The sequence below is a fragment of the Vicia villosa genome, linkage group LG6 (assembly GCF_029867415.1).
Source record: "Vicia villosa cultivar HV-30 ecotype Madison, WI linkage group LG6, Vvil1.0, whole genome shotgun sequence".
In the NCBI taxonomy this organism is placed as follows: Eukaryota; Viridiplantae; Streptophyta; class Magnoliopsida; order Fabales; family Fabaceae; genus Vicia; species Vicia villosa.
In genome coordinates this window covers 120,735,331-120,750,960 of record NC_081185.1, presented here as the reverse complement: position 1 = coordinate 120,750,960, position 15,630 = coordinate 120,735,331, and the positions used below count along the sequence as shown (strand labels likewise).

General features: G+C 35.9%; 1 protein-coding gene across 1 annotated transcript; it reads right to left on the bottom strand.

The window, feature by feature from the left end:
- Positions 1 to 4,225: 4,225 nt before the first annotated feature.
- LOC131614538 (receptor-like kinase TMK4) lies at positions 4,226 to 8,071 on the bottom strand. Its single transcript, XM_058886111.1, has 3 exons — positions 7,552 to 8,071; positions 5,774 to 6,643; positions 4,226 to 5,424 (listed from the first exon to the last, which is right to left on the bottom strand). The coding sequence occupies exons 1-3, from the start codon at positions 8,069 to 8,071 to the stop codon at positions 4,226 to 4,228; spliced, it is 2,589 nt and encodes an 862-aa protein (XP_058742094.1).
- Between the last annotated feature and the right edge of the window lie 7,559 nt (positions 8,072 to 15,630).

Genomic DNA, 15,630 nt, shown 5'->3' with positions numbered 1-15,630 from the left:
ATACCAAATTTTACAAATAAATACAATGTGTTATTTAGTACAAGACTCTGTCGGTCAATTGCCGTCAAGAAAGGAGTGTTATATTTTATTCATTCATTATAAAAACTGAATCAAATTCATCTGTACCCATATTTTAAGGGAGTATTATATTATGTTAATTTTGAAAATGAGAGGGCAACATCTTTAAATGACGACTTCTAAGAGTGTGGCGTGACTATATCGGTCTCATTGCCGTTAAAGAAGGTGTGGCACTCTAGTTTTTTTATTCATTTATTATTATGAAAACTGGATCAAATTTCAAAAGCGGATGATTGAGAACCCATTTTCAAAAGTAGAGTGGATTGAGAAAGTGCAATGAAACCAAATACGAAATTACCATGAAAGCATAAAATCTTGTTGAGAGTCCGAGCTTATAATCTTTTTCTATTCTGAATAAAAATTAGTGAGGGGCGGGGTGGGCCCTTAAAAATTAGTAAGCTTAAAAATTGCAAAATTCTATGTTAACGCGCGCTTGCAAAACTCTGCTAAAAATAGGACGGACGGGACAGACATATTAACGGGAGTGAGCCAAAAAATTTTGTCCGTCCTGCAAAAGAGTGCGGGTAAAACAGGCATGTCTGACAGGTCGGACCCATTTTGCCACTCCTACTTATAGAAATCTAAAAGTGCTCTCTTAAATTTAGAAATACATTCACTAGTTAGTGATACTCCCAAACGCGTTTTGAGTGCCTATTTTCTCCAAAACTAGTCGGCAAGTGTAATTTTCAAATATACGCCGACAATGATTTTGTTAATTTAACAACTCAATGAGAAATATGGAAATGCATTACCAGATTTGTCATGCGAAATTTGAAAGAAAAAAATCACCTTGCATTTTCAAGTGGGAAATTAAATAAAACACCACCTTGCAGGTTTGCTTCACTCATGATCAAAACACAATTTGTTCTTAAAACTTTACCAAAACATCTTTGCACACTCAATAAACTTTTCTACTTCAAAACAACATTTCTTTCACATCAAAAGAAGTAAAAAAGCTGGAATTTAAAATAATGTACATGTATTTCCTCACTACAACATTTTTACTCTATGACAAAGCCTAATTTTCGGGAGGCAAAATTATTGTTCTCGTTGAGAGTAATAGGCAAAGAATTTTATATTTCGTTGCGGTTGTGTTTACTGGTGTTTTCAGTAAATCAAAGCACAAGTTTTAGTTTACTTAAGGGATTAAATTAAAAAAAAAAAAATCATATGGACAATTTGTGTAGAAAGTTTGAGCAAGTGTGCTTTCGTGCTTGGATGTTTGATGTTTGAATGTGGGAAAATGGGATAGAACTTCCAATAAGAACAATGTGGAAGTGTTTAAAGAAATAAAGTAAACAAATAACACAATACAAGTAATGAAATAAGTGCTTTGATTAAAGAATTAGAAAAGGGACGCAAATTCATACATGTTTTCTCACAAACTATTTTCTCTCTCTGACTTGGATACTCGAGTTCTATGAAGAATACTAATAAAATTTGAGAACCCTTATTACATGAATGAATTCAACTTATATACTAAACTTTAGTAACTGTCGATAACAATAAGAAGGGAAACCTAGAAGCTTAAATCCTAATGTAAGAGTGAATTTTGTTTATTATTTGAGTTTGTATAATGATTAATGCATGTGTAGTAGCATAAAACTAAGTTTGTTCATCTTTTTTATGAATTTTGAATGTTAGGGTTTGAACATGAGGTGATGAAATCAATGTCATGAAATCTTATTTTTATGATGCTAAATGATCTTATATGTTAGAATACCTTGTTTCCATGATTAAATTATTGTTTTGGTTGGATTTTAGTGAAGAGTTCGTGTTGTAAAGAATGTTGTTCCCGTAGATATTTTTCTGCAGAATCGTAATCGCGCTTAGCGCGCCCTGTTCTGCAAAATTTTATATTTTTGGTAATTGAACTAGGTATTTGGGTGCTTAAAATTTATCATGAGTTGTGGTGAATTTTCCATATTTTTCTGGAATCGTTTGGTATGGTTTTGAATCAATTCTTTAAGATAACATGATACTTGAATTTCCATGTATGTATGTTTGAATTATGATTATTTGAGAATAACATTGTTGAGCTTTGTTTTTCTATACTTGTTATTTAGTGATGTGTTGATTTGGTGAGTATTGTGGAGATGTTTTCATGTGTATTTGATAACATGAAATTGTGTATGTTTGTGCAAATGTGTGGTGAATTCATATGTGATGAATTGGTGAGATATATGCTGGTATATTAAGATTGAGAGATGATATTAATTGAATATGGTTGTTTATATTTGCACGTGCATTCATTTATCAGGTGAGAAAGAGACTTTGTTTGGTAGTTCCGTTGGGAGCTATTGACTTGTCCCAAACCGTGGAGATGTGTTTGAAGTCTAGAGGACGGACTTATTTTGGTGGTTATCTGTCTGGAGACGAGAGAAGCGCTAAATCCGTTAAGGATAACACTGGTACCACATGCATTTGCGTTGAGTCGCATTGGAGTCACATGAGTCGATGTGAAGTGTGTTTTGATGTGATTATGTGCAATTTGTGTGATTTGTACGTTGGTGATAATTATGATTGGATTTCTTGTGTATCTTGAATCTTTTGCGCCATGTTGTAAATGCAAAACATGTGATATGTATATAAAATGGTTTAATAAATAGTTTTTTGGAAGTGTGATGAATTTGTTGTTGTATACTATTATAATTTGGTTATTATTATATATTTTCATAATGATATGAATTCTCACCCTTCTGTTAAAATGATGTTTTGTACGAAATTGCTCAGGCGACGAGGAGTAGATGTGCTTGTGTGCTCACGAGGATATAACCGAGGATTTTTTATGTTGTTTTACCGTTTTACTAGGTAGAGATAGTCTCATGCCCTGGTTATGTAATACACTTGGGGTTTCATTTGATTTCATGTTTATTGTTGTTTTGAGAGATATTGTATTACTCTCTTTACATTTTGGATTTATGTTGGATTATATGATGTGGCTGTAGTGCCTAATGTTTTATGCATGATTATATGATATGAGATCTAATAATTGGTATCGCTTTATTATTCCGTTGTGATGTGCATATGAAATATGATATTCAAATGTGTGTTATAGACATGACTAGATGCATTATATCGTTTTGTTTTTTTTGTTCTTTGTATTTCAACAAATGTGACACCCTTGGATTGATATGCATGATATATTACTCTGGTTTATGTTATATTTTATGCGAGGTTAGAGGGGGGTTTGTGTTACATGTTAACCCAATGAAATAAAAGGAAATCATTTCCTCCAAAACCTTACTTATATTCTCCTGAAATGCCATCATTACAACAATCGTATGTGTCCTCCAACGATTTGTTAGAGACAAATTGATCAACCTTACTGAAGAGTGGTTCTACTAATAACTTGGAATATTTTATTTACATTCTACTTATTCAGTAAACCAAAATTTAATGTCATCCATTTTTATTCGATTCTGTTTTAAATGACATTCAAACACCCTGAATATTTCAGTATTCATACCAGTAAGTGCATATCAAATGTTACAATATACTGTGTTGAATTCTCTGATGCGAATCTTGTTTACAAAACTCAAAAATAAAATGATCCCACTTGAACAGATATAGCATTGGGACCATAATATGGAAATCCAATGAATGCAGAACGTCATAATGAAGTATGCTTATGCTCTTTGTATGAACTCAGTTGTGCAGTAAAATGGAAGCTTCTCGTGCATCCCTGTGTTCAGAATATTGTTGGAGAGAAACTAAGAAGTTAATTTAGCAGTCGGTTAGTTAGTTTGTGATATAAGTTACTATATCATACATGTGATAAATCTTATTGTCCAAAAGTGAAGAGAGAAGAATCAAGGATGGGCTTTTGTTTGGATGCAAATAATAGAGATTTGCAGAGTTTGTTGAAAAAACTAAGTAGCTCTGCTGATCCATGAATGATTGAATAGAGAAGGAGATATAAAAACTCGAGAAAGGGAAAGAAAGGGTTCAAGAAATTGAATGGAGAAGTGGTTATGAGTTCTAATACCATGTTAATATCAAGAGGATTACTCAGTTAATTAGAAAAAAAATTTCATTATGAATGAATAATGTTTTGCTGTTACAGAACACAAAGGTGCAAAAGCTATATATAGCTTAGGTACATAGGAGAGAATAATTAAGGTAAATACATTCTTCATTTTTAGGTTCATTCTTCATTTTTTACCTTGCCGGACTTATTTGAATTTACAATCTTCAACAAGGTTGATGAATTTGTCTCTAACAAATAACTCGAAGACACGTAAGACTGTTGTGATGATGGAATTTCAGGAGTATATAAGTAAGGCTTTGGAGGAAATGGCAATGCCTGAAGTGATCCTTGTAACATTTCTATTACTTTATTCATCGATGGTTTATCTAACGGATTTGTTTGAATGCACCATAGACTGACCATGGTAATCATTCTTACCATGCCATTTTCTTCCTCTGAGTTTTCTATGCATTTTACAAAGTTATTACCTTGCTCGAGATCCTTATAAATCCAGTCTGGAAAACACATATCAGAAGTAGATGATCCTCCAGTATCATAATTTTTTCTTCCTCCAATCATTTCAAGAATTAACATATCGTAGCTGTATACATCTGACTTGTGAGAAACTCCACCATATGTTCGACTAAATACTTCTAGTGCTATGTACCCTATAGTACCTCTTTTACCAAGTAAAGACACAATACTATCATTCCTCTGACATATTTTTGCTAGTCCAAAATCAGAGATTTTTGGGCAAAAATTTTCATCCAAAAGAAGGTTTTGAGGTTTGATATCAAGATGGAGAATCCTTGAAGTACATCCTTGATGCAAGTATTCTAGTCCTCGAGCAATGCCAATTGCAATTTGGTACAATGTTTTCCAATAAAAATTACAAATAACATCAGAAAATCCCCTTTTAAAGATGAATGTATCCAATGATCCTCTGGGCATGAATTCATATATTAGTGCTCTTTTGTTCTCATAACAAAAACCCAAAAGTGCGACGATGTTCACATGTGACGTTCTACTAATACTAGCAACTTCATTTATAAATTCTTCTCCATTTCCCTTTGTTTCGTTTATTACTTTCACTTCCACTTGACGACCATTAGGTAAGATTGCTTTGTAAACAATGCCATATCCTCCTTGACCTAACTTATCTCGGAATGAATTTGTCATTCTTTTCACTTCAGCATATCTATATTGCTTAATTGGCACTGACAAATTATAACTCTGTATGAAATCTTCCACATTATGGTCAGTAGATTTTTTAATTTTCTTGAAGATCCACCTCTGTATAAAAGCAGGACACCACTTGCATTTAAAAGAAATCACCACAATAAGTATTACAATGCCAATACTAAACAAAGAGGCCCCTGCATAGAAAAAAAGTGAATGAAAATTATAAACAAGCTTCAATCTAAAACATTTTTTTGTTTTAACTCGAGTAATCTTGAGTTTAGATACAGCCTAGATATCGATTGTTCTAGTTAAAAGTTGAACTCAATCACTACCAATATTTTCAACTTTAGTTGAAGTTATATGCCATTTGAGTATAACCACTTAGCTAAGTAAAGAGCAGAGGCCAGTGCCCAGATTTTCTATAGGATGTATATAGTACTAGAGACTTGTTTAAAACCTTATAACACTTGTAGATGGTCAAATTAATAAGCAATATTATAACAAGACAAAATAAGATTGAAATATATGTTATGACATTCATACCTGCAATCCAACCAGGTCTTGGTGTTGTTTTAGATGAGCCTCCATCAAGCGAAACAGACGTATTTTGCCCAAGCAAAACATTTCCATTTGTAATTAAGTTAATGTTGGATGGAAATTTTGGAATTTGTCCAGACAGATTATTATTGGACACATCAAGAAGCTGAAGATGAGGCAAAGTTGTAAGACTATATGGTATTGGTCCAGTTAAACTATTGCCAGCAAGAGTCAAGATCACTAAATTTGTTAAATTGGAAAATGCTGGAGAAATAGTTCCTACTAATTGTAGATTCCCAAAATTAATACCCACAATCTTTCCTTTTCGACACGTAAACAATTCCTCATCTGAACAAAAATCATTCCCTTTATTTGACGGATAAACAGAATACTCAAGAGCTTTAAAAATTTCAAGCAAAATCGCATCTTGGGGATCACAAGGTCCAACATCACTTCTACAAAAATGATTTCCTTTCCATGTTGCCTTAACACCCTTGTGAAACACAGGTATAGGCCCTTTAAGTAAATTATCATCTAAAGAGATGGTGGTCAAGGAAGAGAGAGCAAGCAACGAAGGTGGAACTAAACCAGCAAAGAGATTCGAATGAAGTTGAAGATCGAACAAATGAGTGCAATTAGATAATTTGGGAATTTCGCCCTTGAAGGCGTTGTTGTGAAGCCATGCTTGAGACAAAAACTTCATAAATGATAACATATCAATTGTATCCTCGAACCTATTCAGCTGATTGTCGAGCTTTAAATACCTTACACCAGATTTCCCATGAGACGCGGGAAGAGATCCTTGAAAGTTGTTATGAGAAAGAACAAGAGAATACAAACTAGGAAACCAATCGAACATTTGAGATGGCAAGGAGCCTAAGATTAGGGGTGTTCGCGGTGCGGTTTGGGCGGTTTTGACGAAAAAAATCATCCGAACCGCAAGAGAAAAAATAGTGCGGTTTGGTTTGGTTCGGTTGGCTTTTAAAAAAAATCCGAACCAAACCAAACCAAACTAATGCGGTTTGGTTCGGTTCGGTTGGTTCGGTTTTTTATAAATATTTTATTGAACCATACATATACATATAGATGACAACATAACTTTATATTTAGACATTCATACACTATCAAATAACAACAAAACTCGTCATATTTTGACAGTAACTTTTTATTTAATTTGTAAAAATTAAATTAGACAAAAGTGGAATAATAAACATAAAATAATAGTATAAAATAATATAAAAATTATTAGAATGAAACAAAAAAATAGAAGAGACGAGAGATTAGTGAAGGTGAAGAAGAAAAAACAATAGAGTGGAATGATTAGAGAAGAAGATGTGCGATAAAAACGAAACTGAAATAGATAACATTTGCATAGAAATGAGAAAATGAAAAAGAAAGAATATAAGAGAGTAGAGATTATAGAAAAAGAGGGAAGATGTATGTGGCAAAGAAGGCGCGATAATGCTATTAGATATTTGAGAAGATCGGGACTAAAATCATGTGTGTAAGGATGAGAAAATTGTTCTTAATCATAAGGTTAAGGTATTATAAATTTAAGTTTGGGTTGGATGTGAGTTAATTAAAAGTTAGGTTTTAACATAATGCGGTTTGATTCGGTTTGGTTCGGTTTACAAAATACAAACCGCAAACCAAACCGAACCGTGCGGTTTTATTAAAAGATGACCCAAACTAATCCGAACCAAATGCAGTTTTTTGCGGTTTCGGTTTGGTTTGATTTGGTTTGCGGTTTTCTATTGGGTTGGTTTGGTTTTGATCACCCCTACCTAAGATATTTGTAGCTTCAAGATCGAGCGTGTGCATCAACGAGCACTCACTTAATTCCTTAGGGAATAACCACGGCAAGAGATTCAAGTTATTGCTAAGGTTTAGTGTTTGTAGAGCTGGCATTCCCATAAAGTAAAATTCTAGGATAGAGGTGAAGTTATTGTAACTAAGGGACACAGTTTGTAGTGCGACGAGACCAGACATAAAAGGCAAAGGACCGGTGAGTGAATTGTTGTGAAGATCAATATGGATGAGATTAGTGAGAGTGTCGAGACTAGAAGGGAGTGTCCCTTGGAGTGAGCTTGATGGGAGTTTAATGGAAACAACTCGATTAGATCGACATACGATGTCGTTCCATTTGCATAAGTGAGTGTTGTTAGACCATCCTATAGGTGTTGGGGTAAGTGCTTTCAAAAGTTTGGACATGTAAATGTAATCATCATCTTTTTCTACAATAATAACTGTAATCCCAATTATGAGAAAGTAGTACAAAACAAATCGTTTGGGATAGGTCTTCATGTTAGAAATCGGGTATGATAATCTTGGATAACTTCGAAGAATCGTGTTCGTACACTTTCCGAACAAAGTATTTCGACCCTATTCTTGCCTGGGTTCACGAAATCTTTGCGGGGATAATTCTCGAAGAACAATCTATTTCTGGCAAAAGAAAATGATTAGGAATGTAAAGAGGAAGTATAATTTTTGTATCCGAAACCGAGGCAAAATGACTCCTTATATAGGAGATCAACAATAGAAACCCAAATGAGACACCTGTTCGGTAAAAACGGTTATGTCGGTTGGGAAATGACACACCTGTTCGGTAAAAACGGTTATGTCGACCCCGACGGGGCGCTGCCCCGCACCCCGCCAGGGACTCCGCCCCTTGGAACCCCGTGTCTATTATTCGTATTCAATTGCACGTTTGGCTCTACGAGCGTGCACTCCGCACTACCCTAACTCGTTTCAAGCTTAACGCATGATTGCATCGGCCTACAGTAAATCACATTACTACCAAAATACATTAATGATACTAAAATCACCAACAAACTCCCCCCATTTTAGTGTAATCCTTGATTTACTCACAGGTATAACGATCAAACAAATGCATAGACGAAAATGTCTTACGATTGAATTTTCATCATAGTACAAATACACATTCCAAATACTCGAAAATCAGGGTGTCACAATGATTGAACCCGTCAATCCATTTGAATATCTGAAGATATAGTACACATATGTTTCTTACAATACTCTACAATTCATACTTGACACTTTGCAAGCCATGTGTCCTTATCCATTAATAAGCATATAGGAAGCCAAGTCCAAGCTTCCTGAAGCGGCAAAACTTCATGCTCACATAGGTGATCCTTTTAATCTTGCACTTGCATTTGCAATTTTTCAAAAGAACCATTAAGAAGATATACTTCAACCTAGCCATCACTTGCAGGTCTGAGCATATACCTTGGAAAGATAAACACAATTGCTCCAATCTTTAATTATGATCTTTCCACATTGAATTATGCTTCTAACGTTTTATTAGAAAGGAATTGGTTATACCATAGCTAATAGATTTAAATGGACTTTAATCCCATCCCAATTACCGACTTCTTCACTAAGTCTCTAGCTAACCCATTCGTCAAGTGGTCAGCTAAGTTTTGTTGCGACCGAACAAACTCAATAGATATCACCCCATTCATGATTAATTCCCTAATCATACTATGTCTAATACCCAAATGTCTAGACTTTCCATTGTATATTTGACTATATGCTTTAGCCAGTGTGGCACTACTATCACAACGGATAGAAATTGGTGATATCGGTTTAGGCCATATCAGAATCTCATATACCAAGTTCCTTAGCCATTATGCTTCTTTACCAGCAGCAGCTAATGCTACAAACTCATATTCCATTGTAGAACTAGTTATACATGTTTGCTTCTTGGAAGCCCATGAGATGGCACCTCCCCCAAGCAAGAACACCCATCCACTTGTAGAGGATGAATCTTCAACATTATTTATCCAACTAGCATCCGAATAACCTTCTAACACCGAAGGAAATCCCATATATGACAATCCATAATGATGTCTACTAGGATTACTAGTAAATCTTCTCAACTTTCCAACCGCATAAGCAATATCCGGTCTAGTGCTAATTGTTGCACCCCAAAATTTGCCCTATATTTTTTTCTATCTGGCTTTTGATTTAAAATACCATTTGCATATCTATTACTCAAACCATCCAGAAAATCATACATTTGCATCATGTGCATTCATAATCAAAGGATCTTGGCAGAGACTTATCTATTATCATATCAAGAATAAAAGGATGTTTGGCATTTGTTCAATTAAAGATCACTTGATCAGATGATTTTCAAACACTCGGGTTTATTTCCCTAGATATTTGGTGATTCTTAGAGATTGAGCTAAAGCCTTTGAAGAATATATAAAGAAGAGGAAAATGCAAAATTCATTTCTTAAAAGTACACGTTACTTTGGAAAAATCAACATAAAAGCCAAGTCAACCGTTTCCATTACAAATATCATCACATTTCCAAGACATATTCATCACAATTCAAAATTCAAATGACATTCACTATTCTACATTCAAGTTCCACCATTCAACATACACTATGATTTAAAACTACAAAGTTCTAGAGCTTGTCTCAAGGTTCCCTCATGTTTGGAAATGGATAGTTGGAAGAAATATTTAAGGATCCAAATTATACAAAGGTGGAAGGAGTGCTTTATTTGAATTCAAAATATCTCAAGACTATACAAGTTCCATACAAAAAGAAGGTCCAGAATATGCGCATTCAGTCGAGTACCATACATCATAAAAAGTGTACAAGGTTTAGATTACAAAGAAATTTTCAAATGAATCTGTTTAAATTAATGCCAAAATCATGCTTCAAATTCTGCCTAGACCATGCTCTTGTCTACTCCAAAGGAACTCATGCCCACGCGCTTTGTCTTAATGGCTGTAGGAACCTTCACACGGCAGGCCCGGTTCTTCACTATATATCTATGCATATACGTCTTTCTGCAGTACAAAGTTAAAAAGAAAAAGATTGTCACATACGAGTATCATTCCATCATTCATAGTAATTTTATACCATTACACATACATACATACACCTCACCAACACATTCAAAACCAGCTGCATTTCTAACAGTTCAGCACCTCTAAAACCATTTGATAACAAAAAACCTCAGTTTTATTTGATTACCAACAACCCATTCATAAACTGACTTTGCTAACCCACTCTTGATCCTCATAACAGTCCCAAACTCACTAGTATTCACTAACAGTTTCACTTTACTTTCTACCAATCCTAACCATAGCATTTTACTAACTGAACTACAGTAAACTAAACTCAACCATTCTAACCTCTAACTAGTTTCCCTTCAACCAACTTACAACCATCATAACAACCCTAACAGAATAACTAACTACCTAAATTCTGTTACAAACTAACCTATCCTAACCACTCCTAACTGTCAAAACCCCTTTACAACTAACTTGTAACAGAAAAACCAATCCCTTAACTACCTCCAACTGATTCTCAACCACCTAACAGCATAACCAACTAACCTCTAATTGAAATACAACAGAAAAATTCAGAGGAGAAACTAACCTGCAAAACTATATATAACAGAGTCTCATCACTAATTCGGCTCCCTCTTGATTCATTCTTCAAATCTTCACTTCACACTCAGAACCTCACTTCTCACTCTTCTTCGATTCATTCATCATCACCATCTTCATTCACCACTTTGCTTCCAGATCCATCTTCACTTTCATTCAAAGCTTCTCTCCACCATTCACTCACTTCACCTTCATCACCATCACCGATCCAGTGTTCTTCACCTTCAGAATTCTTCACCTCTTCATTCAATCATCAACCTTCATCCCCTTTGACGCTATCTTCATCGCACAAAAAACTCAGAACCTGCAATAAAACTTGGAGCTCTGTAATCGCTTTGAACAGGACCTTTATCCTTCTCTCTTCGAACCTTCTGCATCATCTTCACCATCAACACTTCAATCTTCACCGCATCTATCAATCATCATCATCGCAGCATACACACAGAATACAACAATCAAAACAAAAACTCAAGAATCGAAAAGAAGAAGAAGAAGAAGAAGAAGAAGAAGATAGCGCAAGAAGTAGAAAGATAACGGAAGAGTACCCGAAGTGAAGACTTCCTCGCGTTTGTTTCACCAAGGCGACGCCGTCGAAGGAGCGCCGGACTGACTCTGGTAGGTAAACGCGAAATTCCCCAACTTTCTTCATCTCTTTACGCTATTTTTTCACGCCATAGAGTAGATTATCATCCTCTGATTATTTCCCCCATGATCACACTCCATGATTCGCATCCGTTGCCGTTTAATTTCGTTTTGGATAGATCTAGGTTTCTTTTGTTGTTCGGATTAGAGAGGATTAAGAGGGAATATGAGAAAGCTAAGGGAAATTTGGAAGAGAGGGGGTGGAGGTGATTCTTTTGGTACGTTCAATTTTGAGATTAGGGAAGCTCCGCCGCCTCCGGCGCGGCGGAGCGATTTTCGGCGAGAGTGAGATACGATAGTGAGGGAGAGAGTCTGAGTTGAGTTGAAACGTCACTTTCTATCCCCTTTACTTATTTTTTCTTTTTTATTAACTGATTATTTGAATTAATTAGAATTAATCAAGTAAAACCAAATATTAATTATCGTTAGTCTGAATAATTGGTGATTAATTGAATAAAATCTGAATTAATGTGATTAATTAAGTTTGATTAACTTTGATTAGAATCAGAACAAAACTCCTTGGGTCATTCGCTGCATACACCCCATGTGGCCCATACCATATTTTTGGTAATCTGTAACAAAAAACCCTTTGGGCTGGGCCCTGCGCCCATAGCTCTTCACACCACTATCTTCAATTTTCACCCCTGTTTACATTTTAATTTAGATTTTAATTAGTTTTTTGTCATTTCTTTTAGTAATAAAAATGCTGACTTTGCTTATTGTTTTTAGACTTTAAATACAATTTTTGACATAAAAAATAATCACAAAAATATTAGTTTTAGGCTAATTGTTTTAATCTTTTTTGCTTGATTTGTAATTCAATTTCTTCTATAAAAATCATAAAAAATAAATAGTATCTTTTAATTCATTTTCGCACTATATCTTGAATCACTTGTTTTCATGTTTGGTGCTATATTTTCAAGTCACTTCTTTTAGTCAATTTTGTACTAGTTTTGTATCATGCTTACTTGTGATTTTTACTTGTAATTTCACTTGTGTGTTCCTTTAGAATTTTAGGACCCATAATCCATAACTTTTAGGCTAGTTCCCTTAAATCCCATAATTTTAGGTAGAACTTTAACTTGACAATTTTAGGACTTAGAATCATCTTTTAGATTAGGTTCTTTTCCTTTTTCTTTTCAACTTTAAAACATTAATAAAGGACGACGCGAATCATGCTAATGCCTTTTTTAGTGTGAAAGAAATGATTGGAGCGTAGGCCCCGATGTATGTTTTTTCCCACTTAGCGGAAGAGAAATGATTGAGGCGTAGGCCTCGGTGTATTTCTTAACCGTTATTTAGAGAAACGATTGTGGCGTAGGCCTCGATGTGCATTCTCTAATTATTCAAAAATTGTATTTCATTTAGAGAAACGATTGTGGCGTAGGCCTCGATGTGCATTCTCTAATTATTCAAAAATTGTATTTCATTTAGAGAAACGATTGTGGCGTAGGCCTCGATGTGCATTCTCTAAATATACAAAAAAACTCTTTTTTATGGCATGATTCAAGTCACAAATTAATTTCCCTTAAAAAACACCCAACCAAAAACATTTCAAAATATCTAATAAAGGCTCAGACCTAAACAAAGTAAGGAAGTGATGCGAAGCCTTGTAGTGGGTTTTCGTCCATCATGGAATTACACCTAAAAGACACAAACCAATTTTCTCTCTTCTCTCTCTTGCCTCCGAGGCATTCCTTCTCTTGCCTTCAAGGCATTCTTTCTCCTTAAGAGCACGTTACTTCCGCTCCATTCCCAGCTTAAGACTCCAGAGGTCGAGCAGCGGAGTGCGAATGTAACTGTTCCACTAAAAAACACAAAAACAAACTAAAACTAAAAAGCCGAACTACGACGCTCTGACTCCTGAAAAGGATACGTAGGCATTAGGTCGCGGGGCCTAAGCGAGCACAACTATTTATAAACCTTATTTTCCCCGTGTTTCTTTTCTTTCATTTGCATGCATTCCCTTAGTGATTAAGCTTTAGATTTATACACCCTTTAGATAGAAACAAACATAGGTGGATACCATCGAGTACGATGGGCGTGAAGGGTGCTAGTACCTTCCCCTTGCGTAACCGACTCCCGTACCTTGATCTTTGGTCGAAAGACCTTGCTCTTATTCGTTTTAGGTTTGCTGGCGTTCCTTTACTTTTAGGATAAATATATTGGTGGCGACTCTGTTCATTTTCGCGAGCGTGCGACAGCTGGCGACTCTGCTGGGGACGTGATAGACCTGTGCTGGTCCATTCTTAGCGAGTCGATCCTAGCCTTTGTTTGTTTCTTTTCTTTGGGTGTTTTTCTTTATTTGTTTATATGTTTACATCCTGTATATATATGTGTACATATCATGTTTATTTCTATTTGCATATCATATTTACTTTCCGCATGCATCTGGACTATATTATGGGTCCCCGTGGGGACCACATATTTTCTCTGTTTGCAGGTTGGGTGGGATGTTCTATGAGGTAAAAGGCCCAATACCCAGGCTATGAGTGCACTCTAGGTACCCTAGGATAGAGTGGGAGCATAGTTTGTCTCGAGGTGTACGTCTCGGGATGGATTATGTGACTACGAGCAGAGTAGTGGTTTCAAACAGAGGTATTATCGTCACCCGCATCTGCGCTGTGATGGTACTTACCTTCGGGCGGACCGTATACTGCATTTCATGACCTTACCCTGACCTAGACTACACCCGTGAGTGGGGAGGGAATCATATTCTTTACAGGTGCATGTTCTGTTGGTGACTATTGGTTCTCCTGGTACTCAAAAGGACGTCGAACCTTTGATCCTGGAACATTTGACTTATACATAAGCTCTACATCAATTATATATCAGAATCAACGTCGAACCTCTGAATCTGGAGGGTTCGACCATCCTTGACTTATGCACAAGCTATTTATCCAGAAAGCAACGTCGAACCTCTGGATCTGGAGGATTCGACCATATCTTATTGATCATGAGAAGCTGTTATCCAAGAGGCCTTGATCCTTGATCCTGATTCCTGCTACATTTGCATCATCATTAACATTTTTGCATTCATGCATATGCATCCATGGTTACCAAGACTCTTATACTCTTCATCTCCATCAGATCAGTCAAGACGATTCCTCCACACCGATATCTGACAAGAGCTCACAGAAGAAGAATCATGGAGAACTATGAACAAGATCAAGCTGCTATTAGAGAAGAGATGGATCAAATGAAAGGCAAGGTTGATGCTATTTTGGAAGCCCTCTAAGCTTTGAGAAATGAAAGGATTCCTGTTGTACAAGAGATTATTGTTCCTGCTAATCAAACTGCTGCTAGTCAACCTGATGTCATTCCACCTTCTACTAATCCACTTGAGTTCCAACCAAGGACTAATGCTACTCTTGGAATGCCATTTAGCTTCATGACTGTTGATACTCTTGGAGCTTCAAACCAAGGAGGACCTATGCCTGTAACTTCTGGAGTGCCAACTATGACTGGGCCTACTTGCCCATTTCCTACTCCACCTCCTCATACAAAGATTCCTTACCCTGCTTTCTGTGGTCCTCAGTTTGCTAATCCAGAAATGCATCCAATTCCAACCGTTGAAAGAGCTCAACCCGTTGAGAGATCTGCTGAGAAGTACCAAATCCTTGAGGAAAGGATTCGAGCTATTGAAGGTTTTAGTGCCTATGGAATGGACGCCGAAGAGATGTGCCTAGTTCCTAATCTGGTTGTTCCGCCCAAGTTCAAGACTCCCGACTTTCAGAAGTACAAGGGTTTAAGCTGTCCAAAAAGCCATATCATCATGTATTGTCGTAAGA